This window comes from Urtica dioica, chromosome 7 (genome assembly GCF_054948205.1).
Source record: "Urtica dioica subsp. dioica isolate 48M chromosome 7, U.dioica_male_clone48M_v1_H2, whole genome shotgun sequence".
In the NCBI taxonomy this organism is placed as follows: Eukaryota; Viridiplantae; Streptophyta; class Magnoliopsida; order Rosales; family Urticaceae; genus Urtica; species Urtica dioica.
Genome location: NC_142762.1, coordinates 41,720,301 through 41,742,044, shown reverse-complemented (window position 1 = coordinate 41,742,044; position 21,744 = coordinate 41,720,301). Strand labels below are relative to the sequence as shown.

The 21,744-nt window shown below is 36.4% G+C and overlaps 2 protein-coding genes across 2 annotated transcripts; both read left to right on the top strand.

The window, feature by feature from the left end:
* The first annotated feature begins 4,809 nt into the window (after window positions 1-4,809).
* LOC149391688 (uncharacterized) lies at window positions 4,810-9,471 on the top strand. Its single transcript, XM_089621014.1, has 4 exons — window positions 4,810-6,649; window positions 6,903-7,114; window positions 7,527-7,750; window positions 8,310-9,471. The coding sequence occupies exons 1-4, from the start codon at window positions 5,245-5,247 to the stop codon at window positions 9,085-9,087; spliced, it is 2,619 nt and encodes an 872-aa protein (XP_089477140.1). The 5' UTR covers window positions 4,810-5,244; the 3' UTR covers window positions 9,088-9,471.
* Window positions 9,472-16,030: 6,559 nt separating this feature from the next.
* Window positions 16,031-19,750, top strand: LOC149391687 (protein disulfide-isomerase-like). The gene is made up of 11 exons (XM_089618859.1): window positions 16,031-16,328; window positions 16,930-16,960; window positions 17,077-17,364; window positions 17,441-17,629; window positions 17,734-17,859; window positions 18,199-18,336; window positions 18,518-18,637; window positions 18,732-18,849; window positions 18,939-19,051; window positions 19,150-19,376; window positions 19,474-19,750. The coding sequence occupies exons 1-10, from the start codon at window positions 16,114-16,116 to the stop codon at window positions 19,369-19,371; spliced, it is 1,560 nt and encodes a 519-aa protein (XP_089474985.1). The 5' UTR covers window positions 16,031-16,113; the 3' UTR covers window positions 19,372-19,376; window positions 19,474-19,750.
* The last annotated feature ends 1,994 nt before the right edge of the window (window positions 19,751-21,744 follow it).

Sequence of the window (21,744 nt, the reverse complement as noted above, 5' to 3'; positions counted from 1 at the left end):
ATGCATTGTGGCAAAACTTGTTACAGATTATTCCTAATCTAAACTATGAACTCCTCAATACTTTAAGACAAAAATTTAATAAGTTAAAATTAATCCAAAAGCATGAGATTTTCTTATATGAGTTGGTACAAAAATAACTTTAATGAAATATTATTTTATTATTTTTTTATTTACTTTTATTATTTACTTAATGGTAACAAAAGCAAAGATAGAGATGATTTTTCGTTTGGTCTATGAAGTTAAATTAAATGGAAAATTTGAGAAATCTGGAAAAAAAATTATTTGGTTTGAAAAATCTGGAAATCCGTTTGAAGATTTATTGACATTAATGTCGATAAATCTTCAAACGATTCTGAATTTTTTTTTAATATTTATTGATATCATTGTCAATAATTTTTTTGGATGTAAATAAAACTTCAACAGTCCAATTTTTTTTTAAGATTTATCAACATCCAGAAAATTTATTGACAATGATGTCAATAAATCTTCAAAGAAGTTCTCAGTATTTCCTGTCAATAAAAAGACAAAGTGTTTGGCCACAAAAGACACGACGTCGGGTCATTAATGGTTTTAAAAAAAATTGGCCACAAATTTGTGTAGTTGATAAATGACTCGCTGGGGCGTGACAAAATGGTTTAAATTGGACCGGACCATTTAGTGACATAAAATCAATCTAATAAGGATCGTGAATCACTTCTCACCAAGCACTCAGACCTCACACTCTCGCTATAACAATCGACCTCTCCCAAAATCACCCTCAAGACCGTCACTCAAAGACTCGACTCACAAGCATATCTCCAAGTCATATTTATTTTTCATTTGAACACTGAACCAAAAAAAAAAAAAAAAAAAAAGATAGATGCTAAAAGTGAGCATCATCTTAAAACATCTTTTTTTCTTTTCTATTTTTTCATTTTTTTTTTCAACAAACAAACATTAATAATAATGATAAGAAAAACGATGACGATGTTCAACGATTTTTTTTATGACTTGGAGACTCACTAAATTACATGTCAAAAACTCTCGGAAGTGACTTGCAGCTGGCTTTTCTTTTCATGGCTAAAAACGAGAAGGATTAGTGTTTGACTTTTTGTGTAAAGGGTCCTAATGGATAAAATTTCCGAGTCGGCTCTTTGGTTTGAAGTGGCTAATCCTAACTCATATATCATCCTAACTAGATAATCATGCACTCAATTTCGCCTCGACTAGGCACCGAAGAAGGTTCTAGTGTGTTCGGTGCTCTATTTTCAAGTGATCGGTTAGATTACTCCTCAAGGTTCCCTAGGCTTTGAGACATACATAATTTGGTTCTAATTATGGTAACACAAAACTCAACAAAATTCTTTCACACCAAGTAATTCATGAACTAAAATCCGTTGTCGAAGGCTTAAGATTTTCAAAATTATCGGTAAGCATATGTGAATTAATCTACGCAAATAAAGCACTAATTTCTATCCAAACACACAAAAAAAAAAAAAAAAAAAAAAAAAAAAAAAAAACCTACATCGTCCTCATTGTATTAATGCAAAACCGGGAAAATGAAACTTACTTTGCAGGGGTGGAAGATTGCCCTTACTCATGACCGCCGCACTTAAGAGACAGTGGAGCTTCTTTTTTCGTTTTGGCGCTCTTATTCTTCCACACCTCTTTCAACGGTGTTGGCCATTGTTCTCGCGTCGGTTCAAATCGAGAATTCAGCGTTGCATCTTTTCTCTCACCCTTCGTGGTTTTGGCAGAAGGAGCAGGTGGTGGTGATGCGGGCGGCGAATGCTTGACTTTGTCGATTTTGAGGAAGTAGACCTCTTTTTTCTCATCTTCGCGCTTTCGGGCTTTGTAGATCATGTATGTCTCTTCCTCGTTCTTCAGCGCGTCTTCAGCTCGCATTTCTTCATGTCGATGAGAGCATCACATGTAGCTAAGAAATCCCTTCTCAAAAGTATATGGATGTCGCGGTCCTTGTCCATGTCGATGACGTAGAAATCGGTTGAAAAGATAAATTTTTCGACCTTGACGAGAATGTCTTCCGCGAAGCCGCGCGGGTACCTTACAGAACGATCCGCCATTTGGTGAGTGGTGCGCTTGGGCTTTAGTTCACCACACCAAGTTTTTTGAAGATGGTCGTAGGCATGAGGTTGATGCCTGAACCTAGATTGCACAAGACGTTGTCGATGAAAACGTCTCAAATGGTGCATGACAATGTGAACTGGCCGGGATCTGCCAACTTGGGTGGGAGCTCTTATTGTAGAAGCGCGCTACACTCCACGGAAAGTGCCATCGTGAGCCTTTACATGAACAAAAATGGCGGCTCGTAGGTGTGGACCGGCGAAGGTGGTTTAGGAGTTGTGGTGATCGGGGCAACATTTTCCTCTTCATCTTTTGGGCTCTCGACAACCGTGACGTGTTGATGTGACATGGCATTGCAGTGTTCCCTTGGGTCCACTTCGGAGGTTTTTGGACGCGAGTTGAAGGCTTTTGAAATCTGCCCGACTTGAGTCTCGAGGCTCCAAATCTGTGTTGCTTGACCCTGGAAAGTGGTCTCGGCTGTGGTGATGATGGAGGTGAAAAGGTCTTCAACATTGGCCTTCGGGGTAGGGCCGATTTTTTGTTGTCTTGGTGGCTACTTGAAGATGTATTATCGAGTTCTTTGACTCATTTGTTAATGGCTACTTGAAGATACCTAAATACTTATGTCTTTGGAATTTGAGATATGATCCGAGCGGAAAGTGATTCACAAATACATAATCCAGCATTTCTAAAAGAAAGTCAATGTTCACTCACCTAAGAGTTTATTCCAGAACTGATTGATTGCGCGTACTGTTGTAGTAAGTACATATGGTAGAATCTTTCGATGGGGAATCAACGATGCTTAGGGCTCATATGTATAAAGAATGGTATAACCGAATAATTGACATTTCTCGATACGAGTTGAAACTTGAGGATTTAGCTCATGAACTAACTATATCAATGGACGCTCATAAACATCGAGTAAAATATAATTCTTTTAACAAGAAGAGTGCAATCTCGGTATATCTTGTGTGTGATGCCGTGATTGATGAATCAAATGAATAAGAGAAAACAGAGATTTCGTATATTTTATTCGGATTCGTGAGAACTTTGGTTACTAGGTCCGTAGTCCCCAATGTGGCTCTAATAAAAGAAAATACTCGTAAAAATTAGTTAATTGATTATACACTCATTACTGCAACTTGGTTGCAATATCTATCGAATTCGTAGTAAAGTACTTCACGATTATATTATTAATTGTTAAGTAATTTCGAAATATCACTGAGATTCAAATGGACTTGTAAAATTACAAGAGTAATTTAAATTTATTTTCGATCACATTATAATATATTCTTAAAAAATCATATCATAATTTTGTTGATATGATTTAGCCTCCTAAATATATTTCTGACTTTCTCCCTTGTAACATCTAGTTTCTTATGCATTACTCTTACAAAAGAAACTCAAGTTGTAATGTTTCTAAATATTTTACAAATTTGTAGAGACATAATTTATACAATATAGAATATATACAGGAAGAGGCTCTCTCTCTCTCTCTCTCTCTCTCTGACACACATATATATATCTAATTTTATATTTTCAAACATGTAAAAAAATTAATAAAATCTCAATTTATAATACGAGATCTGAACATAGTTTTCAAAATTACCATTCTCGAAGCTTAATTTAAGATTATCAATTCAGTATCTCTAATTTGAGTCGGTAAATCAAATGGATTCTCACTACCGATCATAAGTTAACTAATTTTTTTTTTGGAAGTTTGTTTTAAAAATAATCAACGTGATGAGTGATGACTATTACAAATATACATCCATAGCCTAGGGTAATTATTTTTATCAACTTGACGTACATTCAAAATTATAAAGAGTAATGAACCATGTGAAATTCGGAAAATACAGATCTGGATAGCTAATGCAGCAATGATTGTATATGTCAGAGTTTATTTATCTACTGAAGGGAAAAAGACAATAATAATATAAACAATGCAAAAATATATACATCATAATCATAGATCATGTGCAGTTGTCAGTAACCAACTTTACCAGCCAGAAAAAATAGATATTTATTCAGCACAAGGACATGATATAAGTTATTTATATAACAACGAGCCTATAGTAATTTACTATTAGTTAAAACTTAAAAAGTGGCATTTTTTTACTGAAAAATAATAATATTCTATTAATAATAAAAAAAAACAATTAGGTTTATCATATAAAGAGTCCGGAAACTATAATATTTGTGAAGCTTGAGAATTTACAAAAATAGTCGTAATCTCATATTAATTTGTTAAGAAATTAGCCTGACTACTTTAAGAAAGTTAATTTTACATAACAGTCAATTTGATTGACATTTTTGCAATATTAATTAAAATCTGCTTAAATTTATTAAGAATAAGCCAAGTGATAGTATAAATTAATGCCATGCTCTTTTAGTAAATTAACAAACAAAAGTAAATAAAAACATTATTTTTTTTAACAGTTAAAATAATACAGTAAATCATGGGGTTTTATCTATTTTCGCTCATCCTTTTATCTAACTAAATAAAATACCACATATATAACAACATGATGATAGCATGTTAATTGTCATAAGAAGCAACAGTCACGCAACAAATAGCAAGAAACTAAAAATAGAAAAAATAAAAAGAGAAAGTGAAAGAGAAAAGGAAAGGTTTGAAAAGGGTAAATTCGTAATCATATGTGTTTCTTGGCGCGGTGGCGGGTTCCACGACCTTTTCTTTGATCGAATTTTTTTTTTCTTTTGATCGAAGGTTCCACGACCTTTCTCTTTCTGCTTCTTATTCTTCTTCTTGATTTAAAATAATAATAATAATAATAAAACTCCCAAAACCTCAAGCAGAGCAACGCAAATTATCCAATGCACACAAACAAACACGTATGAACTTTGACTGATGCAAAAAGAATTATATAATATTGCTTTTCTAATATAAACAGATCTCTCAGCTCTTCACGCTTTTAGTCGCTCTCCACATTTTCGAAATTCTCAACCCAAAAATTTTCGGTTATTCTATTTCTCGTAATTATTATATTATTATTATTATTCACATTGGTACATCGATACACTCGAGCCTAGATTGCCATGGCTGTCTGATCGATTCCTCGAGTTTCCGATCTGAGCGAGGAGTGGAAATTCGGCCGGACATGATCCGATCGTACGGACGTCGGAGGCGGCGAGAATGAGCAGCGAATTGCGGCGGAGATGGGCTGCGGTGGCTCCAAGGTCGACGACTTGCCGTTGGTGACTCTGTGCAGAGAGCGAAGGGACTTCGTCCGAAAGGCCTCTGAGCACCGCTACGCTCTCGCGGCGGCGCACATCTCCTACTTCCGGTCGCTCCACGACGTCGGCGAGGCGCTCCGGCGATTCTCCGACGAGGAGCTCGTCTTCCTCTCCGCGTCGGCTCCGGGCTCGCCGGTGCTCACATTGCCCTCCGACGATGGGAAGGGGAAGCCGAGGAGGAGAGGCGGCGACGGCGAAGGAAAGAAGTCGTCGACGACGATGACGCCATCTTCGGCGGAGGAAGACGGAGCTGAGGGCTCGCACCTGCATTTATCCGGCTCGGATTCCGACTCGGACTCAGGGCATATCCAGATTGAAGAGAGTCCCGAAGCGGAGACAAGTTATCCGAATCCCTATCCGTACTCGTACCCATTCCCGTTTCAGAACTCGTACGCGCCGGCTCAGAATTTCTTCAACCCCGGGGATTGGGGATCGCCGCCGATTCCCACCGCCGAATCCAATACGGACTCCAACAATTCGAGGTCTTACATGTTCTTCTCCAAGAGGTCCGGGAGTAAGATTCAGTCCATGGTCTACGAGGAGCCCGAGACGGATCGGTATTCCTCGTGGTACCCTCACTATAACCCCGGTCGGAGCGATGACCGGAATTCTCCTCCTCCTCCGGCTCCGCCGTCGCCGCCTATGGTTTCGACGTGGGACTATCTCAACTTCTTTGACACGTACGACAGCGGCGGGTACCAGATGAAGTACGGGTACAGCTCGAACGCGAGCAGCCCGGACTCGAACGAGGTGAGGGAGAGAGAGGGGATTCCGGAGCTCGAGGACGAGACCGACCCCGAGGCCTCGAGGTCCGGCCGGGCCGCCGCGAGGAGGAAGAAGAAGAACAAGGTCGGCGACGGAAACGAGTACTATCATCATCATCATCGAGAGAACAGCAACGCGGGGAAGCCGAAGAGGAGTGTCAATTCCGCCCCGAAGCAGTGGCAGAGCGAGGCGGCCGAGATCACGAGCAGTTCCGGGACAATGGACACGAGCGTGTCGAAAATCTCCGTTGAGGACAACGACGATGACGATGACGATGGAGAAGAGTATCAGTCTGCTACCGGGAAGAGAGCGGTGAGTTTCGAGGGCGATGAGGTGGCGGCGGGGGCGCCAAATTCGGAGATCGAGTCTTCGAAGCGGAGCAGCGTGGCGGCGCTGACGGTCAACCATGTCCGTGACCGAGACCGGACGCGAGACCTTCAAGAGGTTGTGAAGGAGATCAGGGACGAGTTCGAGGCCGCCTCTGGGTACGGGAAAGAAGTGGCTGTTTTGCTCGAGGTCGGAAAATTGCCTTATTATCAGCCCAGAGCTAACGCGCTGAAAGGTACATTTCGTTTCCCAGTCTGACTAGGGATATAATAAGTGTAGCTTATTTGTAACTTAAACTTAGGTGTGTATTGCCTGGTCCAGAAGCTATCTCGTTGACTTCATTTTTAAAGGGCTTTGTGTACATTGTAGTTGAGTGGATTTTGTTACGAATGAACGAAAATATGTTTAAAGAGCTATTAAGGTGATATCTATTTTGCATGTCCTGTTAATCCATTTGAGGTTGATTGGAACTCATGGTCTCTATGCAGCGATCTTATCACGGATTCTATACCTTATAGCCCCGTCCATGCTATCTTCAGACCCTCCATTCAGGCCGTCCACGCGATTGTCACCTAAAACGGTGAAACTGGCAAAAGAATATGGAGAATACGCAAAAGATCCCAAGTTTAAGACTTTGAATCTTTCATCGACCTTAGAGAAACTTCACGCATGGGAGAAGAAATTGCACAAGGAAGTCAAGGTAATGATGAGATTCTAGATGGCTGTATATTTTCCAAGTTCCCAGCCCCTTTTTTATTTCTTATAAATATTTCGAATTGACGAAACTTCAAAATCGTTTTAATTAAACATCATACTCGGATATATTTTAGTCCAATCCATTGGAAAGCTTCAAACGTTTTTTTGTTCATATATGTTTTTGCTTGATAAAACTTTGGCACTGAATAAGTGAATGAGGTATGTTAGATTGGATGCTCGTTTGCAATTTGATCTGGGTTTAGTTTTCAGTCTCTGGGTACATGTTTCAAAACTATGAAGTGAGAGAGAAATAAAAAGGGGTCCTATAACCCATGTCCATGTCCTTGGTTTTTCACATCTCGATGTTTCTTCTAATATAACACCATAATCAGAAATCATTTTAATTATCTATTCAGGACGAAGAGCGGCTCCGGGTTCTTTATGAGAAGCAGTGCAAGAAACTGAGATACCTAGATGAACATGGAGCTGAGTCTGGGAAGGTTGATGCCACCCAGGCTTCAATACGAAAATCGCTGACGAAAATCAATGTTTGCATCAAAGCTGTCGATGGTATATCTACTAGGATACACAAGTTGAGGGACGAAGAATTGATGCCTCAAGTCACAGAGCTAATTCGCGGGTATCGACTTGCTTCAACTTATATCTGCAATTTATTTTTTTATTTCTGGTTTTGGTGACTAATCATTCCCAACCTGATTCATAACATGAAATCTTATTGTCCTCTCCTCTTTCACTGGCTATGGTTATTATTGGTTGTGTGGCTGTGTTTTATCTGGGTTCCAGTGATCTCCCTTGTAAAATGCTTATTGGTGAACAAATTTCTTGATCTTCAAATAATCAATCTAGCATTAAATATATAAAACTTGGCTGTCATTTGGATTTACTTTCGACTCTCTCACGGTCTTAAAGTGTATTATACTACTCAGTGTTCCAAGAGTTTTAAAGCATATTCAATTTCATACATAACTTTTTTTAAGAAAAATAATGAGTAACAACCTAGTGACCGATGATCGGGATATGATAAGCCCACATAATCTGTTGATCTAGTGGTACCTGGGAGAGGATAGGTTAGATTGCAAGTAGGAGCCGAAAGTTGGTCATGCATTGTTTAACCCTTTTTTTTTTTTTTTTATCACAACTTAGTTTCTTAACATTATTAATGTATTTGTAATCTGCAGATTGGTAAGAATGTGGAAGTCCATGCTAAAATGCCACCAGAAACAGTTCCAAGCTATCATGGAGAGCAAAGTGCACAAACTTAAAGGAAAGTCCGGTCAAAACAAAGATAGTGGACTAAAAGCCACTATTGAGCTTGAAATGGAGCTTATGAATTGGTGCACATGCTTTAACAATTGGGTCAGTACCCAGAAATCGTATGTCGAGTCCTTGCACGAATGGCTATCCCGGTGCATCATTGGGGAGCCCGAAGAGACCGACGACGGTTTCGCTCCTTACTCTCCGAGCCGAGTCGGAGCACCTCCGATTTTCGTGATATGCAACGATTGGTTCCAAGCAATGGAAAGGATTTCGGAGAAAAGGGTTTCGAACGCGATGAGCGATTTCGCCGCGACGCTACACCAGTTATGGGAAAGGCAAGACGACGAGCAACGTCAGAGGATAAAGGCAGAGTTTCTCACCAAGGATTTCGAAAAGAGGCTCAGACAGCTACGCATGGAAAGAGGGAAGTTAGAGCAGGACCGCGATGCCTTGTCGGACAAGACAGCTCTCTCGGGAAGTGGAATCTCGCCTCTGGACGATCTGAAGGTGGATTTGGACTCGATGAAGAGTAAATTGACTGAGGAGAGAGCACTGCATAAAGAAGCGATCAGGCTGGTTCAAGATGCTGCGTCAAATAGTCTTCAGACTGGTTTGACCCCGATTTTCGAGGCTTTGGGTAATTTTACTTCGGAGGCTCTCAAGGCTCATGAGGAGGTCAGGCTTCAAACTTCTGGATGAGAATAAGGTTGCCTAAATATAGTTATATTATCAGGAAAAAAAAAAGTTAGATGCTTATATGCTTTCATATAAGTGAATTTTTGGCACGAAGAAGGCTAATTTTTAGGTGGTTAAGTTTTAGGAAGAGGGTTATTATATTTTATTTTATTTAAAATTTAATAGGATCATAAAAAAAATCTTGTAGAACTTAGAAGCTAGCTAGTAAAAGTCGGTAGTTTTTTTTTTTTTTTTTCCTTGGCGTAGTTTTCTTTTATCAACAATTCCCTCTATTGATAAGTAGGAATTTTTGTACAGAAATTCATTTATTGGTTGATTGTTTTTTGCTTTGGTGACTCTGGTCTCTTCTTTCTTTTGGCATGTTTGAACACTGAATGGAAAGACTTTATAACTTAGTTTTGTTGAAGCTATGAAACATAACCAATTTTGGATGACCTATTTCCATTGTGAAAATATGTGAACACAATCTCTCTTCCGTTATCTTTGGATGTAAAATATGTTGTTTAAATAAATGACACACTAGCATTGCTCTATCACGTATCCCCATAAATGGTCCCAAATGTCAATCTCAGCTTGATTATGTGTGCTTATTTATACCCATGAACCCTACTACGTACCATTTATGTTTTTACATGCCACGCAAATTTGTGATGAGACTGCACTTAAGTGTAGATTTTTTTTATACGTATAGCCATTAATACGTATGGTATTTAATATATATATATATATATATATATATATATGTATACACCAATATTTCTCTATATTATTGATGTTGACAAGGTATGTTCTAGTATGTGTGCTTAATTGTATGAGTGTCGGTTAGCCTGCATATGATGAGGGGTATTAAAATTGTCTATTTATTATTGTTTTTTTTTTGCTAACGAGTAAATACTAATTGGATAAGTTGAATTAGACTGTACTGCCATATTAGTTTTGTGACAAACAAATAACAATAGATAACCGAATTTATAACACCCCTATTCAGTGCCGAACATTAATGCTTGGAGACCATTAAAAGGTCTTGGTACCACTCTGTGATACTGATGCCTTCTGCTATTTTTTTTTCACCCATCAAAGGTTTTGATTCTCACCTTAATTAAACCAGATAACATGAATAAATAAATCAATTTTAACGTTGGTTAGCGGAAATATGTTTTTGAGTTCAAAGAAATGTTTAATGTCATTATTTCGTGTATTTTAATTATACCAATAAGCATGTGTTTGTGATTTCCGTCTAGTTTGACAGGCAAACAGGTGATTCATTTTGTAGGGTATTCTATTTGCCTATTTTCCTTCTTCTAAATTCTAATAGAGGTTAACATTATTATAGATATATTGAGAGAGATCTAGATAACAAACAAACAAGAAGAGTACGAATTCTTGAGAACTAATTTCTATTCATACCTAGATTAAGGTGGGAACCTGCCTTCTTAATCCAATTCTAAGTCTGCCCTCGTATAATTCTCTATTGCCCGTCTGATAAGCTTTGGGGAGGAGTGATTTCTAGTACTTTTATCTTTTCAAAGTTTTTTATTTATATTTTTTATTTTAAACAAAGGCAAAATTCTCTGAAAATAAAAATAGAATGAAGATTTTAAAATTCAACTAGATTTCATAAATAATCGTTTTAATTTTTGAAGTGTTCTTTTGCTCTTAATAATTGTTAATCAGATTTCAATATACCAATATTTTGAATTAGATTTCAAACTGTTAACCAGATTTCAAAAACTATTAACTATATTTCAATAGTTGTTGACCCGATTTCAATAGCTGTTGATCAAATTTTAATAACTGTTGATCAAATTTCAATAATTATTAATCAGATTTGGAACATGAGATTATTTTTGTCCGGAGAAAAGAAAAATAGTTGTCGAAATGTTTAGAAAACATGAGTGAAATATGGAAAATGACGCATATTTTAGACTAATTATGTAATTTTACCACGAATATTCGCATATGCAAACCAGCTATTGCTATTTTTACAACTCTCAAGCTAGAATTGGGTCTTCGCCGAGCCATCAGTGAGATATCAATGTGGAAAGAACTAGAGTTCTAACCAACATAAACCTATAAATAACTGCATCAATTAATTTCAATACAATAGGGTCGTGCAAGTCAAATTCAGCATCCTTCTCATTGTATTTTGGGCTTTTTAGCTTAATGGGGATGTTGGTTCTGCATATTCCAGTTTTTCTACCTATAGATATTGGGTAAATTACAAAAGTAACTCTTAATTTTTTTTTCAAACAGTAAATAGTTATTTTCTTATAAAGAATAAATAAAGTTAATTAAGCTCGAAACAGTAAAAAAAATTTACTGTAAACGTTAAGAAAAATAATAGTTAATTAACTTAAAAAACGTTGTTGGTTCGTAATAAAAGTAGTTTTAAGCACATATCATAAAGTAAAAAAAAAAAAAAGAGAGACCAGAATACGTAAATATTCAAATCAAACTAATACATCTGTTCGGTTTTATTTATTTATACGTATGTCACGTTAATGTTTTAAAAAAAAATATACAACATACTAATATGTAAGTTAGGAGCTGATAAGGATGAATTAAAAAGAAGAAATGAGGTAGAGCATCTTTAGCTCAGATTATGTTACATGTATTTGGGATTCGCGTGAGCCTAAAAAAATGACTATTTTCAGATAGTATATTAATAAAATTAACAACTTTTTGAAACTACTCTACTCTCTTTAGTAGGCCTGTACAGCGAGTTGGATCATTCAGATTTGTACATTTCATGAACTCAATCCGAAATCTTCGGATTGTCATTTTTATAACCCAACCCGAACCGTTTATGGTACTGAAACCAAACTAATCCGAACCGATATTAATCGGGTTAGTTTGGTTTGATTTATTTGGGGTGGCTTAAGTCGGTTTGTTCGGATTAATTTGTCACAACAAATGTACAAATAGAACCGTTGAATCAAATTTATAAAAAATAAACAAATTATGTCTCATCTCAAATTTCATACTCCATAAAAATCTAGACCTCATGAAAAATTTGTAAAGTAATAAAAAAAAGAAAAAAGAATTATACAAACTAATATAAGTAAGTCTTTGCGATCATATCGAGTCTACTTATATTATCTATTTGTCAACTGTCGCGAATGAAGATAAAGATACACCTACAAAATATTTAATTAATTTAAAAATGCATTTATATTTTCATTTTAAAACCATAAACCATATGGTGTATTTTTTATTTTACTTTGATAACATTTTTCATTTTTCTAGAGAAATGTTTTTTACTTTAACATGATCGGGTTGGTTTGGTTCAACCCAATCTCATGACGATAAAAAACCAAACGAACCCGAAACACTTGCGGGTTGGGTTGGTTTCAACCCGAACTTCTTCGGGTTGTAATGGAGCGGGTTAAAAAATAATGCAGTTTGGTTTGGATGATCGGATTGTTTGGTTTGTCGGTTCTCATGCACACCTCTACTCTTTAGTATCAGAGATCTATCCGTCATTCTTAATAGTTTTGTATTAATGTGACAAATGTGTCCTAATATTTTATTAATGTTAAGACTATTTTTTTTCATGTGTCGGCTATCTTGTTTGTATATGTCATTTTTTATATGTATATGTATATGAGAATTGTCTTCTAAATTTTACTTATAGGGTTTTTTTCCCTTTCTTTCTGAGTTTCAAGTTTTAACTAACGTGTTTCAATTTAGATTATTTCATTTTTTTATTTAGATTATTTAATAGAAATTGCTCGCACTAAACCATTCTTCTTGTTATATTGAAAGAAGCAGGACCAACCGACGGAGACATGCAATCAAGTACAATTGCAAAGAGACTCTCTTTGCAATTGTACTAATATTCTTTATGGAAGACAAATAAGAACTCATCTTATATATCCCACGATCAAGACAATTGGTTGAATCCCGTGAAACCATTTCATAGAAGCTCATTGATATATGTATTTTGATGGTAAGAGATTAAAAAAAAACATGTTTTTCAAATAGAGGTATTTTTTATGAGTCTATTTTTTGATCAAGGATTGGTTCCTATTAAACCATGGTCTCTCTCGAGTATTTGAACTGAAGGAGATCTAAATTCTTACCCACCTAAAATGGTAACTACAAAAATAATCAGGAGACAAATGGCCTTACTTGGGGAGGTGATCGAACTCAATTGGGAGGGCATGAGCGAATTCATATTTATGAATTTTGCGAGATTCAAAGTTAAGGCATCCACTGATGGTTTAGTATGCCAGGGGCATTTTGTACCTTCGGAGGTAAGGCGAGTATAGATTGATTTACAATACAAATAGCTTACATACATGAATTGAGTGCGAAGCTATAAATTGTCTCTTAGAGGTTGAATTTGGTGCATGGTTTTGAGTTTCGGCTCGACGAGCATAAACATATGGAAAATACAGTGGCCAACCATAGTAGCCATTGCAGGTTGGTAAAGAGTCAGTGGGGATTTTGAATTTGAATCGTGCAATTGTAAGGACATATGTTTGATTTTTTCAAAAAAAATAACACTAGGTAGCCATAACGGTTAGGGAATAAAATATTTGAGGGTGAATCTGAAACCAACCAACTGATGAATTGTGCTAAATCCGAAAAAAAAACGACAATGATTGATAATTCGTTCAGGTTTACATGCAACAGACCATAAGAAACCAAAGTGTTATGTGGAATAGAATTGAGCCTGCAAAGGCCCATTCTAAGTCATGACTCAATGATCTTTCTCAATCGAATTTTCGACCATGTGTTTCAAAATAACCAATTTGACTATTATACAATCTTAATTGAGCAAACGGTTCCAAGCAAATGCGTACCTATAAGTTTGCAACTTGTGGAAACAAAAAGGTTATGACAATCCGTCGGACTTTGGGAGAGTAGCACCTTACTCGAGCAAGTATGGAAGATTGGTGGAAGTGTGATGACAAAAATCAAAGCGTTAGATGCGTCAATTCATGTTTTGGACTCAGAATCGATTCATGAGAATAATGAAAGTGATTTCCATAATATATCGACATCGATGCGATGGAGTGTTTATTTTTATACGCGTTAACGAGTTCAACGACGATGCGGAGAAGCAAGCGGCACACCTCGCATGGCAAAAATATCGGTGGGGGCGCTTCATTTTATGTTCAAAAATATTTGTTTAGCTTTTTGTTAATATATCAAGTGAAAAGCCATTTTGATAATAATAAATAATATATTCGTATAGTGATTTTGAATTTATCACACCAACTACTCTTTTAAGTGATAATGTATTGTATCATATAATTATACAGAAATGACATTCTCTCTCACGGTTCACTCACCTAACTTCGCCAAAATTTCAAAAACGTGCTCCAAAGCATCAAATTCAACATAGTGGATGGTGTGGAATGGATAGAGTGCTCTAAACAAAAGGATAAAGAAAGTAATAGAAGCTTTAAAACAAATTATGAACGAAAAATAAAAGGTACAAAAAGCTCATCAATCATTAAGTAGAAAGCAAGAGGCAATATATTTTTTTTTCCCCTTAAAATATCTGAATCTATCTTTATTTTATATCTCTTAAATCATCTCCTGAGCATATTCTCAAGTTTTTTATTCTCACATTATTTTTTTTATTTTTTATTTTTAATGTTTTACTACTTTATATTTTATTTTCTTGCTTTAAATACTTAGTACGTAACAAAACTTTAAAATAATTGTTATAATGTAAATAATTATGTAAAGTAAACATTCGGTTTAAAATTATTATAGCTTCAAATTGTAGTGGTTAAAAAAATTCTAGCTTGTCTTACAAATATGAAAAAAAAAAATCGATTCAAATATAAAGAATGGAGATAAATGTGTAGATTATTTATCAGTTTCAATTTTCACGACGAGGTATTCAGTTTTCTTATTTTTTTTGTTTCTTATTGGACTGACGTGGTATTGAATTGCTATTGGCTGTTAGCTCATAACTTGGCGTTACAATAAGCTGACATGTTGCAATCTTATAGGATCTTGAACAGAAAATAAGATATATATATATTTTGGTTCTTTCTCCAGAAGAACATGTAATACGATACTTTTTATTTTGTAAAATTTTATTACAAATATTTACCCAAAATGTATACGGTTCTGCACCCCCAATTTTGTTAAGTGAGATTAATTTTTATTTTATTTTTAAGTGATGTGAAATTGCATTATGCAAAGGAAAAATTGTACAAAATAACCATTTGAAACTTATTGAATAATAAAATAGGCAAAGTTTCAACTTTTCAGTAAAATAATCAAATTTACATTTTCAAAATTTTATAACAGTCAGGATTAAAATTTTTGACGATTATTATAAATAATTTATCCCTTTCAAAAAAATTAATTTTAAGGTCAAATTTTTTTTTTAAAACATGATTGCTGCACATTTTAGTTATTTCGCTCAATTAAGACAAATCTTAACTATTTTACAAATTCATAATTTTAAATTGATTATTTAACTACATCATCATTGCGTATATCATGATATTTATTTCTATATTCCCTCACAAAATAAATTCCAAAATATAGTTTACGTGAAAAATTGTGCACTTATTTTCTCTATCAAAAGATATTCCATATAAAGTAAGTAAAAAAATTGAAAAGAAGTAACTTCTTTTACCATAATCTTTTGGCCTTGAATTTTTTTCTTTTTCAAATCACGATCGCCATTGAATTGATTACTGATTTCCTTCCTATTTAATAACCTTCAATATAAAATTAATATTTATTAAGATCTGGTATAATAATTTCCGTGTTTATCCCTTTCACTGAAAATAGAAAATTCGTTATATCCAACACAGCAAACCAGTGACGAAGTCTACCCAATAATATCCTTCCACGTGGCTCTCAGCCACACGGAGAGCGAGTTGCGCTGAATCGCGGCACTCGTATGTCTGAAGTGTCACGTGTTCGGGTCCGTGACAAGTATTTTATTTCTTTATTTATTTATCTCTGTTCTCTCGTCTCCTTAAAAACACACTGGAGAGACTCTTTCTCGCAACACAAAACATCTCGGAGATTATAGAGCAAGAAACAGCAATGGCTTCTAGGGTTTCGATTTCGTGCCTCATTTTTTCGATCTGGTGTCTCCTTTCTCTTACTTTGAACGCCGATCCCGAAGTTTCGGCCGATCCCGCCGTTCCCGCAGAAGAGACAGAGACAGCGAAGGAATTCGTTCTAACCTTGGACCACTCGAACTTTCACGACACTATCAGCAAACACGATTTCATCGTTGTCGAGTTTTACGCTCCGTGGTATGGATTTCCTTTCTTTCATATGTTTAACTGTAGACTTGTCGATCGTCGTTTGATCGGTCAATTATGCTTTTCATGTTTTGCGGATCTGGTTTTCGATTCGTATTTGTTATCTATATTTCAATAACTTATGTTTAAGTGATTATTTGTGATGTTAAATTGAACTTTTGATGTTTTGATCGTAATATGCTGTTATTTCTAAGCGGTTTGGAAATAAAGCTTGAAACTTTCGTACATGCAAAAGTTGTTGACCATCGTCAAGTTTTGTTCCTCCTATTTGAATGTGTGAAACTGCAAATGATTCTGGTAGGACTAATTAAAGAACACAAAATTACTACTTTTATTGTTAAGTTTGGCTCACTGTTCGACAAGTGAGCCAATCTATCTTGTGAAGCTAAACAAGTACCTAATAATTACCGAATTACGATTGTTATAATGGCCTATTTACATAGCTTTATTAGTAATGTTTTGGACCGGATCATTTTAAGATTTTTTATGCTGTTCTTGAGTTTGTTTATTTTTTTATTTATTTTTTACTAATTCACTTACGAGCAATGATTATGGTGGTACCTAATTGATATTTTGGCCGTTATCTTCTCAGGTGTGGCCACTGTAAGAGTCTCGCTCCAGAGGTGAACGACCATTTGAACTATTTATTTGATTTTGTACACTACAGGAATTGATTTTGATAAAGTAATAGGCTCATAAAATTAACTAATAAATCGTTACATGTTTTTCTTACTGGCAGTATGAAAAAGCTGCATCTATTTTGAGCACCCATGAGCCTCCGGTTGCATTGGCTAAAGTTAACGCCGACGAGGAACTCAACAAAGCCTTGGCCACGGAGTATGAAGTCAAGGGATACCCCACAATTAAGATTCTGAGAAATAAAGGAAAGAATATTCAGGATTTCAATGGACCGCGTGAAGCAGAGGGTATCGTTGAGTATTTGAAGAAGCAGAGCGGTCCTGCCTCTGCTGAGATCAAGTCGGCTGATGATGCTGGTCGTGTTGTTGTTGACAAGAAGATTGCCGTTGTAAGTTTTATGTTGCTTGCACTGTTTGAATGGCATAAGTATCATTGTATGCCTAATTATAATGAGTTATTTGCAGGTTGGTGTGTTCCCAAAATTCGCCGGAGAGGAGTTTGAGAAGTTCATGGCTTTGGCCGAGAAATTGCGGTCTGACTATGAATTCGGTCATACATTGGATGCCAAGCACCTTCCCCGTGGTGAATCCTCGGTTTCTGGGCCTTTGATTAGATTGTTCAAGCCATTTGATGAACTCTTTGTTGATTCCAAGGTATTGTTGGCTCTATGATGTTAGATGTTGGTGAACTCTTACAATGTTTGTTTGGTAGACTTCTTAAAATTAATGAAATCGCTTATGCGCAATATTTGATGTAGGATTTCGACTTGGATGCCATGACAAAGTTCATTGAAGTGTCTAGCGTGCCCTTGGTGACCGAGTTCATCAATGATCCCAGCAGTCACCCTTTTGTTATCAAATTCTTTAACAACCCCAACGCCAAGGTAATTCTTGGACGATTACTCTTTTTGTCTTCACAGAGTTCTCTATTCTGAAATTACCTTCGAGTTCGGGAATGTGGCAAGATCTATTTGTGTGTGTCGAATGTCAATTTTTCTCTTAGCAGCTGTGTTTAAGGGTGTCGTCGTTGGATGTATTTTTATTTTGAGAAGAACTTTACTTGCGGTGATGAATCAATGAGTTACTCGTATGATCTTCATAGCTGTTTGTTGTGCCACTGATTGCTCAAACCCACGTGTGGGTGTCTTCGGACAGATATCAATCTTCATTTGATTTTCTTATGTTCAGACTCACTTTCTTATAGAAGTTTTGGGTTCTTGCAGGCAATGTTGTTCATGAACCTCAGCGGCGCTGATGCTGCTGTTTTTAAATCTAAAGTTCGTGAAGTTGCCGAGCATTACAAGAACAACGAAATCAGCTTTCTTGTCGGAGACCTTGACGCCAGTCAAGGTGCCTTCCAGGTTGGTTACTCTTTTCTGGGTTTTCCTATGATTTTTCATGCAAATAACTACCAGTGATAATAGTTAGTCCTTTCACGCAAACAGGTGAACAAACATCCCTTCAAGTCGAATTTGTCAAGTAGAGCACAATAACTTCATGTATCTTACTGATGTTCGACTGTTCTGTTGATCTATATGGCAGTACTTTGGATTGAAAGAAGACCAAGTCCCATTGATGGTCGTGCAGACGAATGATGCTACAAAGTTTTTGAAGGCAAATCTGAAGGCTGATGACATTGCACCTTGGATTAAAGATTACTTGGTAATGCAAAAAGGAAACCATATCATTATCATTTTTTTTTCTTTTGAAATTATTCTATGATGTCTAAATTTTTGTGGCTGAAAATTAACCGCAGGACGGCAAGGTTGAACCCTACAAGAAGTCCCAGGCTATCCCCGAGACAAACGATGAGCCCGTTAAAGTGGTTGTTGCCGACACCCTTCAGGATATTGTTTACAAGTCCGGCAAAAACGGTGCGTAACTCTAATACGATTGGCTTTGCTGTGAAATCGATTGTGATCCTCTTTAATCAAAACTAAGAGAATCAATTTTTTGTGTCCAGTGTTGCTCGAATTCTACGCTCCATGGTGCGGACACTGCAAGAAGCTTGCCCCGATCTTGGACGAAGTAGCCGTACATTTCGAAAGCGATCCCAGCGTTGTTATTGCAAAGCTTGTAAGTTTTTGTGAAATTCTTCTTCGTGTATGAAATTTGTTATGATCTTAACTCACCACTTTTATCTTATTTTATTATTATTATTATGTCTATCACAGGATGCTACAGAGAACGATGTCGTTGGAGAGGACTTTGACGTAAAGGGATACCCCACTTTGTATTTCCGATCAGCCAGTGGGAAGATTACCTCGTTCGAGGGTGACAGATCAAAGGAAGCTATCATTGAGTTCATCGAGAACACCAAAGACAAGACAGAGACTGAAACGACTAAAGTAGAGGAGAAGGTTGTGAAGGAAGAATCACCCAAAGACGAGCTCTAAATGTGGTAAATTAAATTTTTTCTCCTTTTGATAAGATTTTTGCTGTGTTTTGATTTTGAAGCTGAAAGTAACTTCTTGTTTGTTGCGCTTTGAATTGGACAGCAATGTTCGTCCTTGACATGGAAAGAAGTGACTGACGACTCACCAGCAAGATAAACTGGTTGCGTATTCCATGAGAAGAAAAAAAAATTGCCTTTTATCTCTATTTATGCGTATTGTTAGTTGTTAGAGTTTTGTTTTGGTGGAATAAAAATGCGGAGAGGAGATTTTGGCGCTTGTTGGAAACTCCTTTGGCAGTAGCGTAGTTTTAAATTATTTCAAAAGTTTTGTATCGTATGAAGTATGAACCTTAAAAGATCTTGATTGTCCATTGCTGCTATGCGACTGAGTGCCAAGTATTTCTTATATGCCGACTTAACTAAGATAATATGGAGATGGACTAAATTCGGGCATTTTTTTTTTCTATAAAAAACACCCATCTATAATTATCTTGTTATATATACAGGCATATCTAAAAAAAATCTCTCTACGTTTTCTCTCTAGGGTTTAAAATAAAAACCACGTTTTCTCACTAGGGTTTAAAATAAAAACCAGCGCCGCCGGGGGAGGTGACAAAGTTGGGGATTCCGTATATTGACATGGCGGATGTTGAGCGGTTGGAGGAAGAGAGACGTATGGTGTCAGCTACAACGGTGGACCGTAGATCTGCAGCGTTGGAGCCAATATGCGATGTACTACGATAGCGTGATGGTATTTGCCGGCGTGTTTGTGGCGACGGTTGCTGCCGGCGGTCTTGTGATGGTGGGCTTCGTCGATTGCGGTGTTCCGACGAGAGATGTACGCGCGGAGCCTAGCCGTTGTAGATGGCACGGAGATGTCAGACATGTGCTCTGATGTGCGGTGGTGTTGCGGGCGATTTTCATGGAGAAAGCATGTGGGTCAATGGATCCATGTCTCTCTCACTCACTGGTCAACGAAAAAAAATACCGGTGTTGTGATCCGTTTTATTTTATGTCCATGTTTTTATGTTGATTTTATTTGTCAGTACTTTTTGTTGTCTTATTGTACTCTTTCTATTTTGGATTGGGGACGGATTAGTCGCCTCCTGCTATCCCGTTGTAGAGTTCATGTTAGATTTTTGTCTGTGCGGGTTGAAGAGCCATCTTCTTCACGGTTATCGGACCACCGTTGCTTGGATCTCTCCATTAACCATTGGAGGTATTTCAAAAGAGTCAAATTGCTCGAATACTCATGTGCTAGATCCTTCATTATGTTGGAAGTATGCACAAGACGAGCGAACATCTGCACTTATTGTTAGATATTTCCGACCTCAGTCCGTATTGTATCTTAGATTTTATTCACTTGTATCAATGAGTATTTTACCCTTGTTTTAATGGAAAGTTTCGTGCATTTTTCAAAAAAAATAAAAATGATCTTGTTATAATATTGTAACAAAATTGAGTACTGACCTATTGTCACAAAACAGTCTTTTCCCAAAATATTATCTTAATCTAAGATAGTATGAAGATACCAACTCCAAGTACAGTTATAATTTTTAGCAGCGTATTTAATTTCATTTTCTTTGTGTTGAATGAATATAAATTCCATTTTAAATGGGTAAATGAAATTAATTTGAAAACTATGTGCAAAATGACAAAAATGGCTTTTGACATATAATTTTCAAATTTTAACTCAATCTTATCTCTCACTCTCATTCCCTACTTTCTCACTCTCTTTCACTTCAACTTCCCTCATCTCTCGATCAGTCCAAGCCCCTGCACCACCCTCGCATTATTCTATCCTTGGGATGGTGGTTTCATTTTTTTTTTCATGTGTTTTATGTTAGAGGTTAGATTTCTATGTTTTTTTTAATTGACTTGAGGTTTAGCTCGAAATGATAAATTATTGATGGATTTGGTGATAATTTAGGTCAAAATTTTAGTTTATTGATTTGGATAGAAATTGTTACATGTGTTGTTGGCTTATTTTCTACTGCAAGTTTTTTTGGCAAGATGTCTTGCAATATGCTTCAGGATATGTTGAGACATTTTGTCCGCTGTGTACAAAACTGTATATCTGACAAGTTCTCCGGCAATGGTGCCAAAAATTTGATGGAGATTTTCTTTACTAAGAAAACTCAAACGCAAGCGTATGTGTCGTCAAGTCATAGAGTGCAAAGAGCACAAATATCGATCCCACAAGGACTTTGGACAATTTTCGATGTAAACTCACTAGCTTTTATTTCCAAGTTATGAAAATGTAAAAATGGGATATTTTTTTTTTATGTTTTTGAGAATGAAACTAATCTTAAAGCAAGAGCAAATTAAAACGATTCAAGTCCAATAATAAAAGCAAGGGGCGCGACTTCGTTCG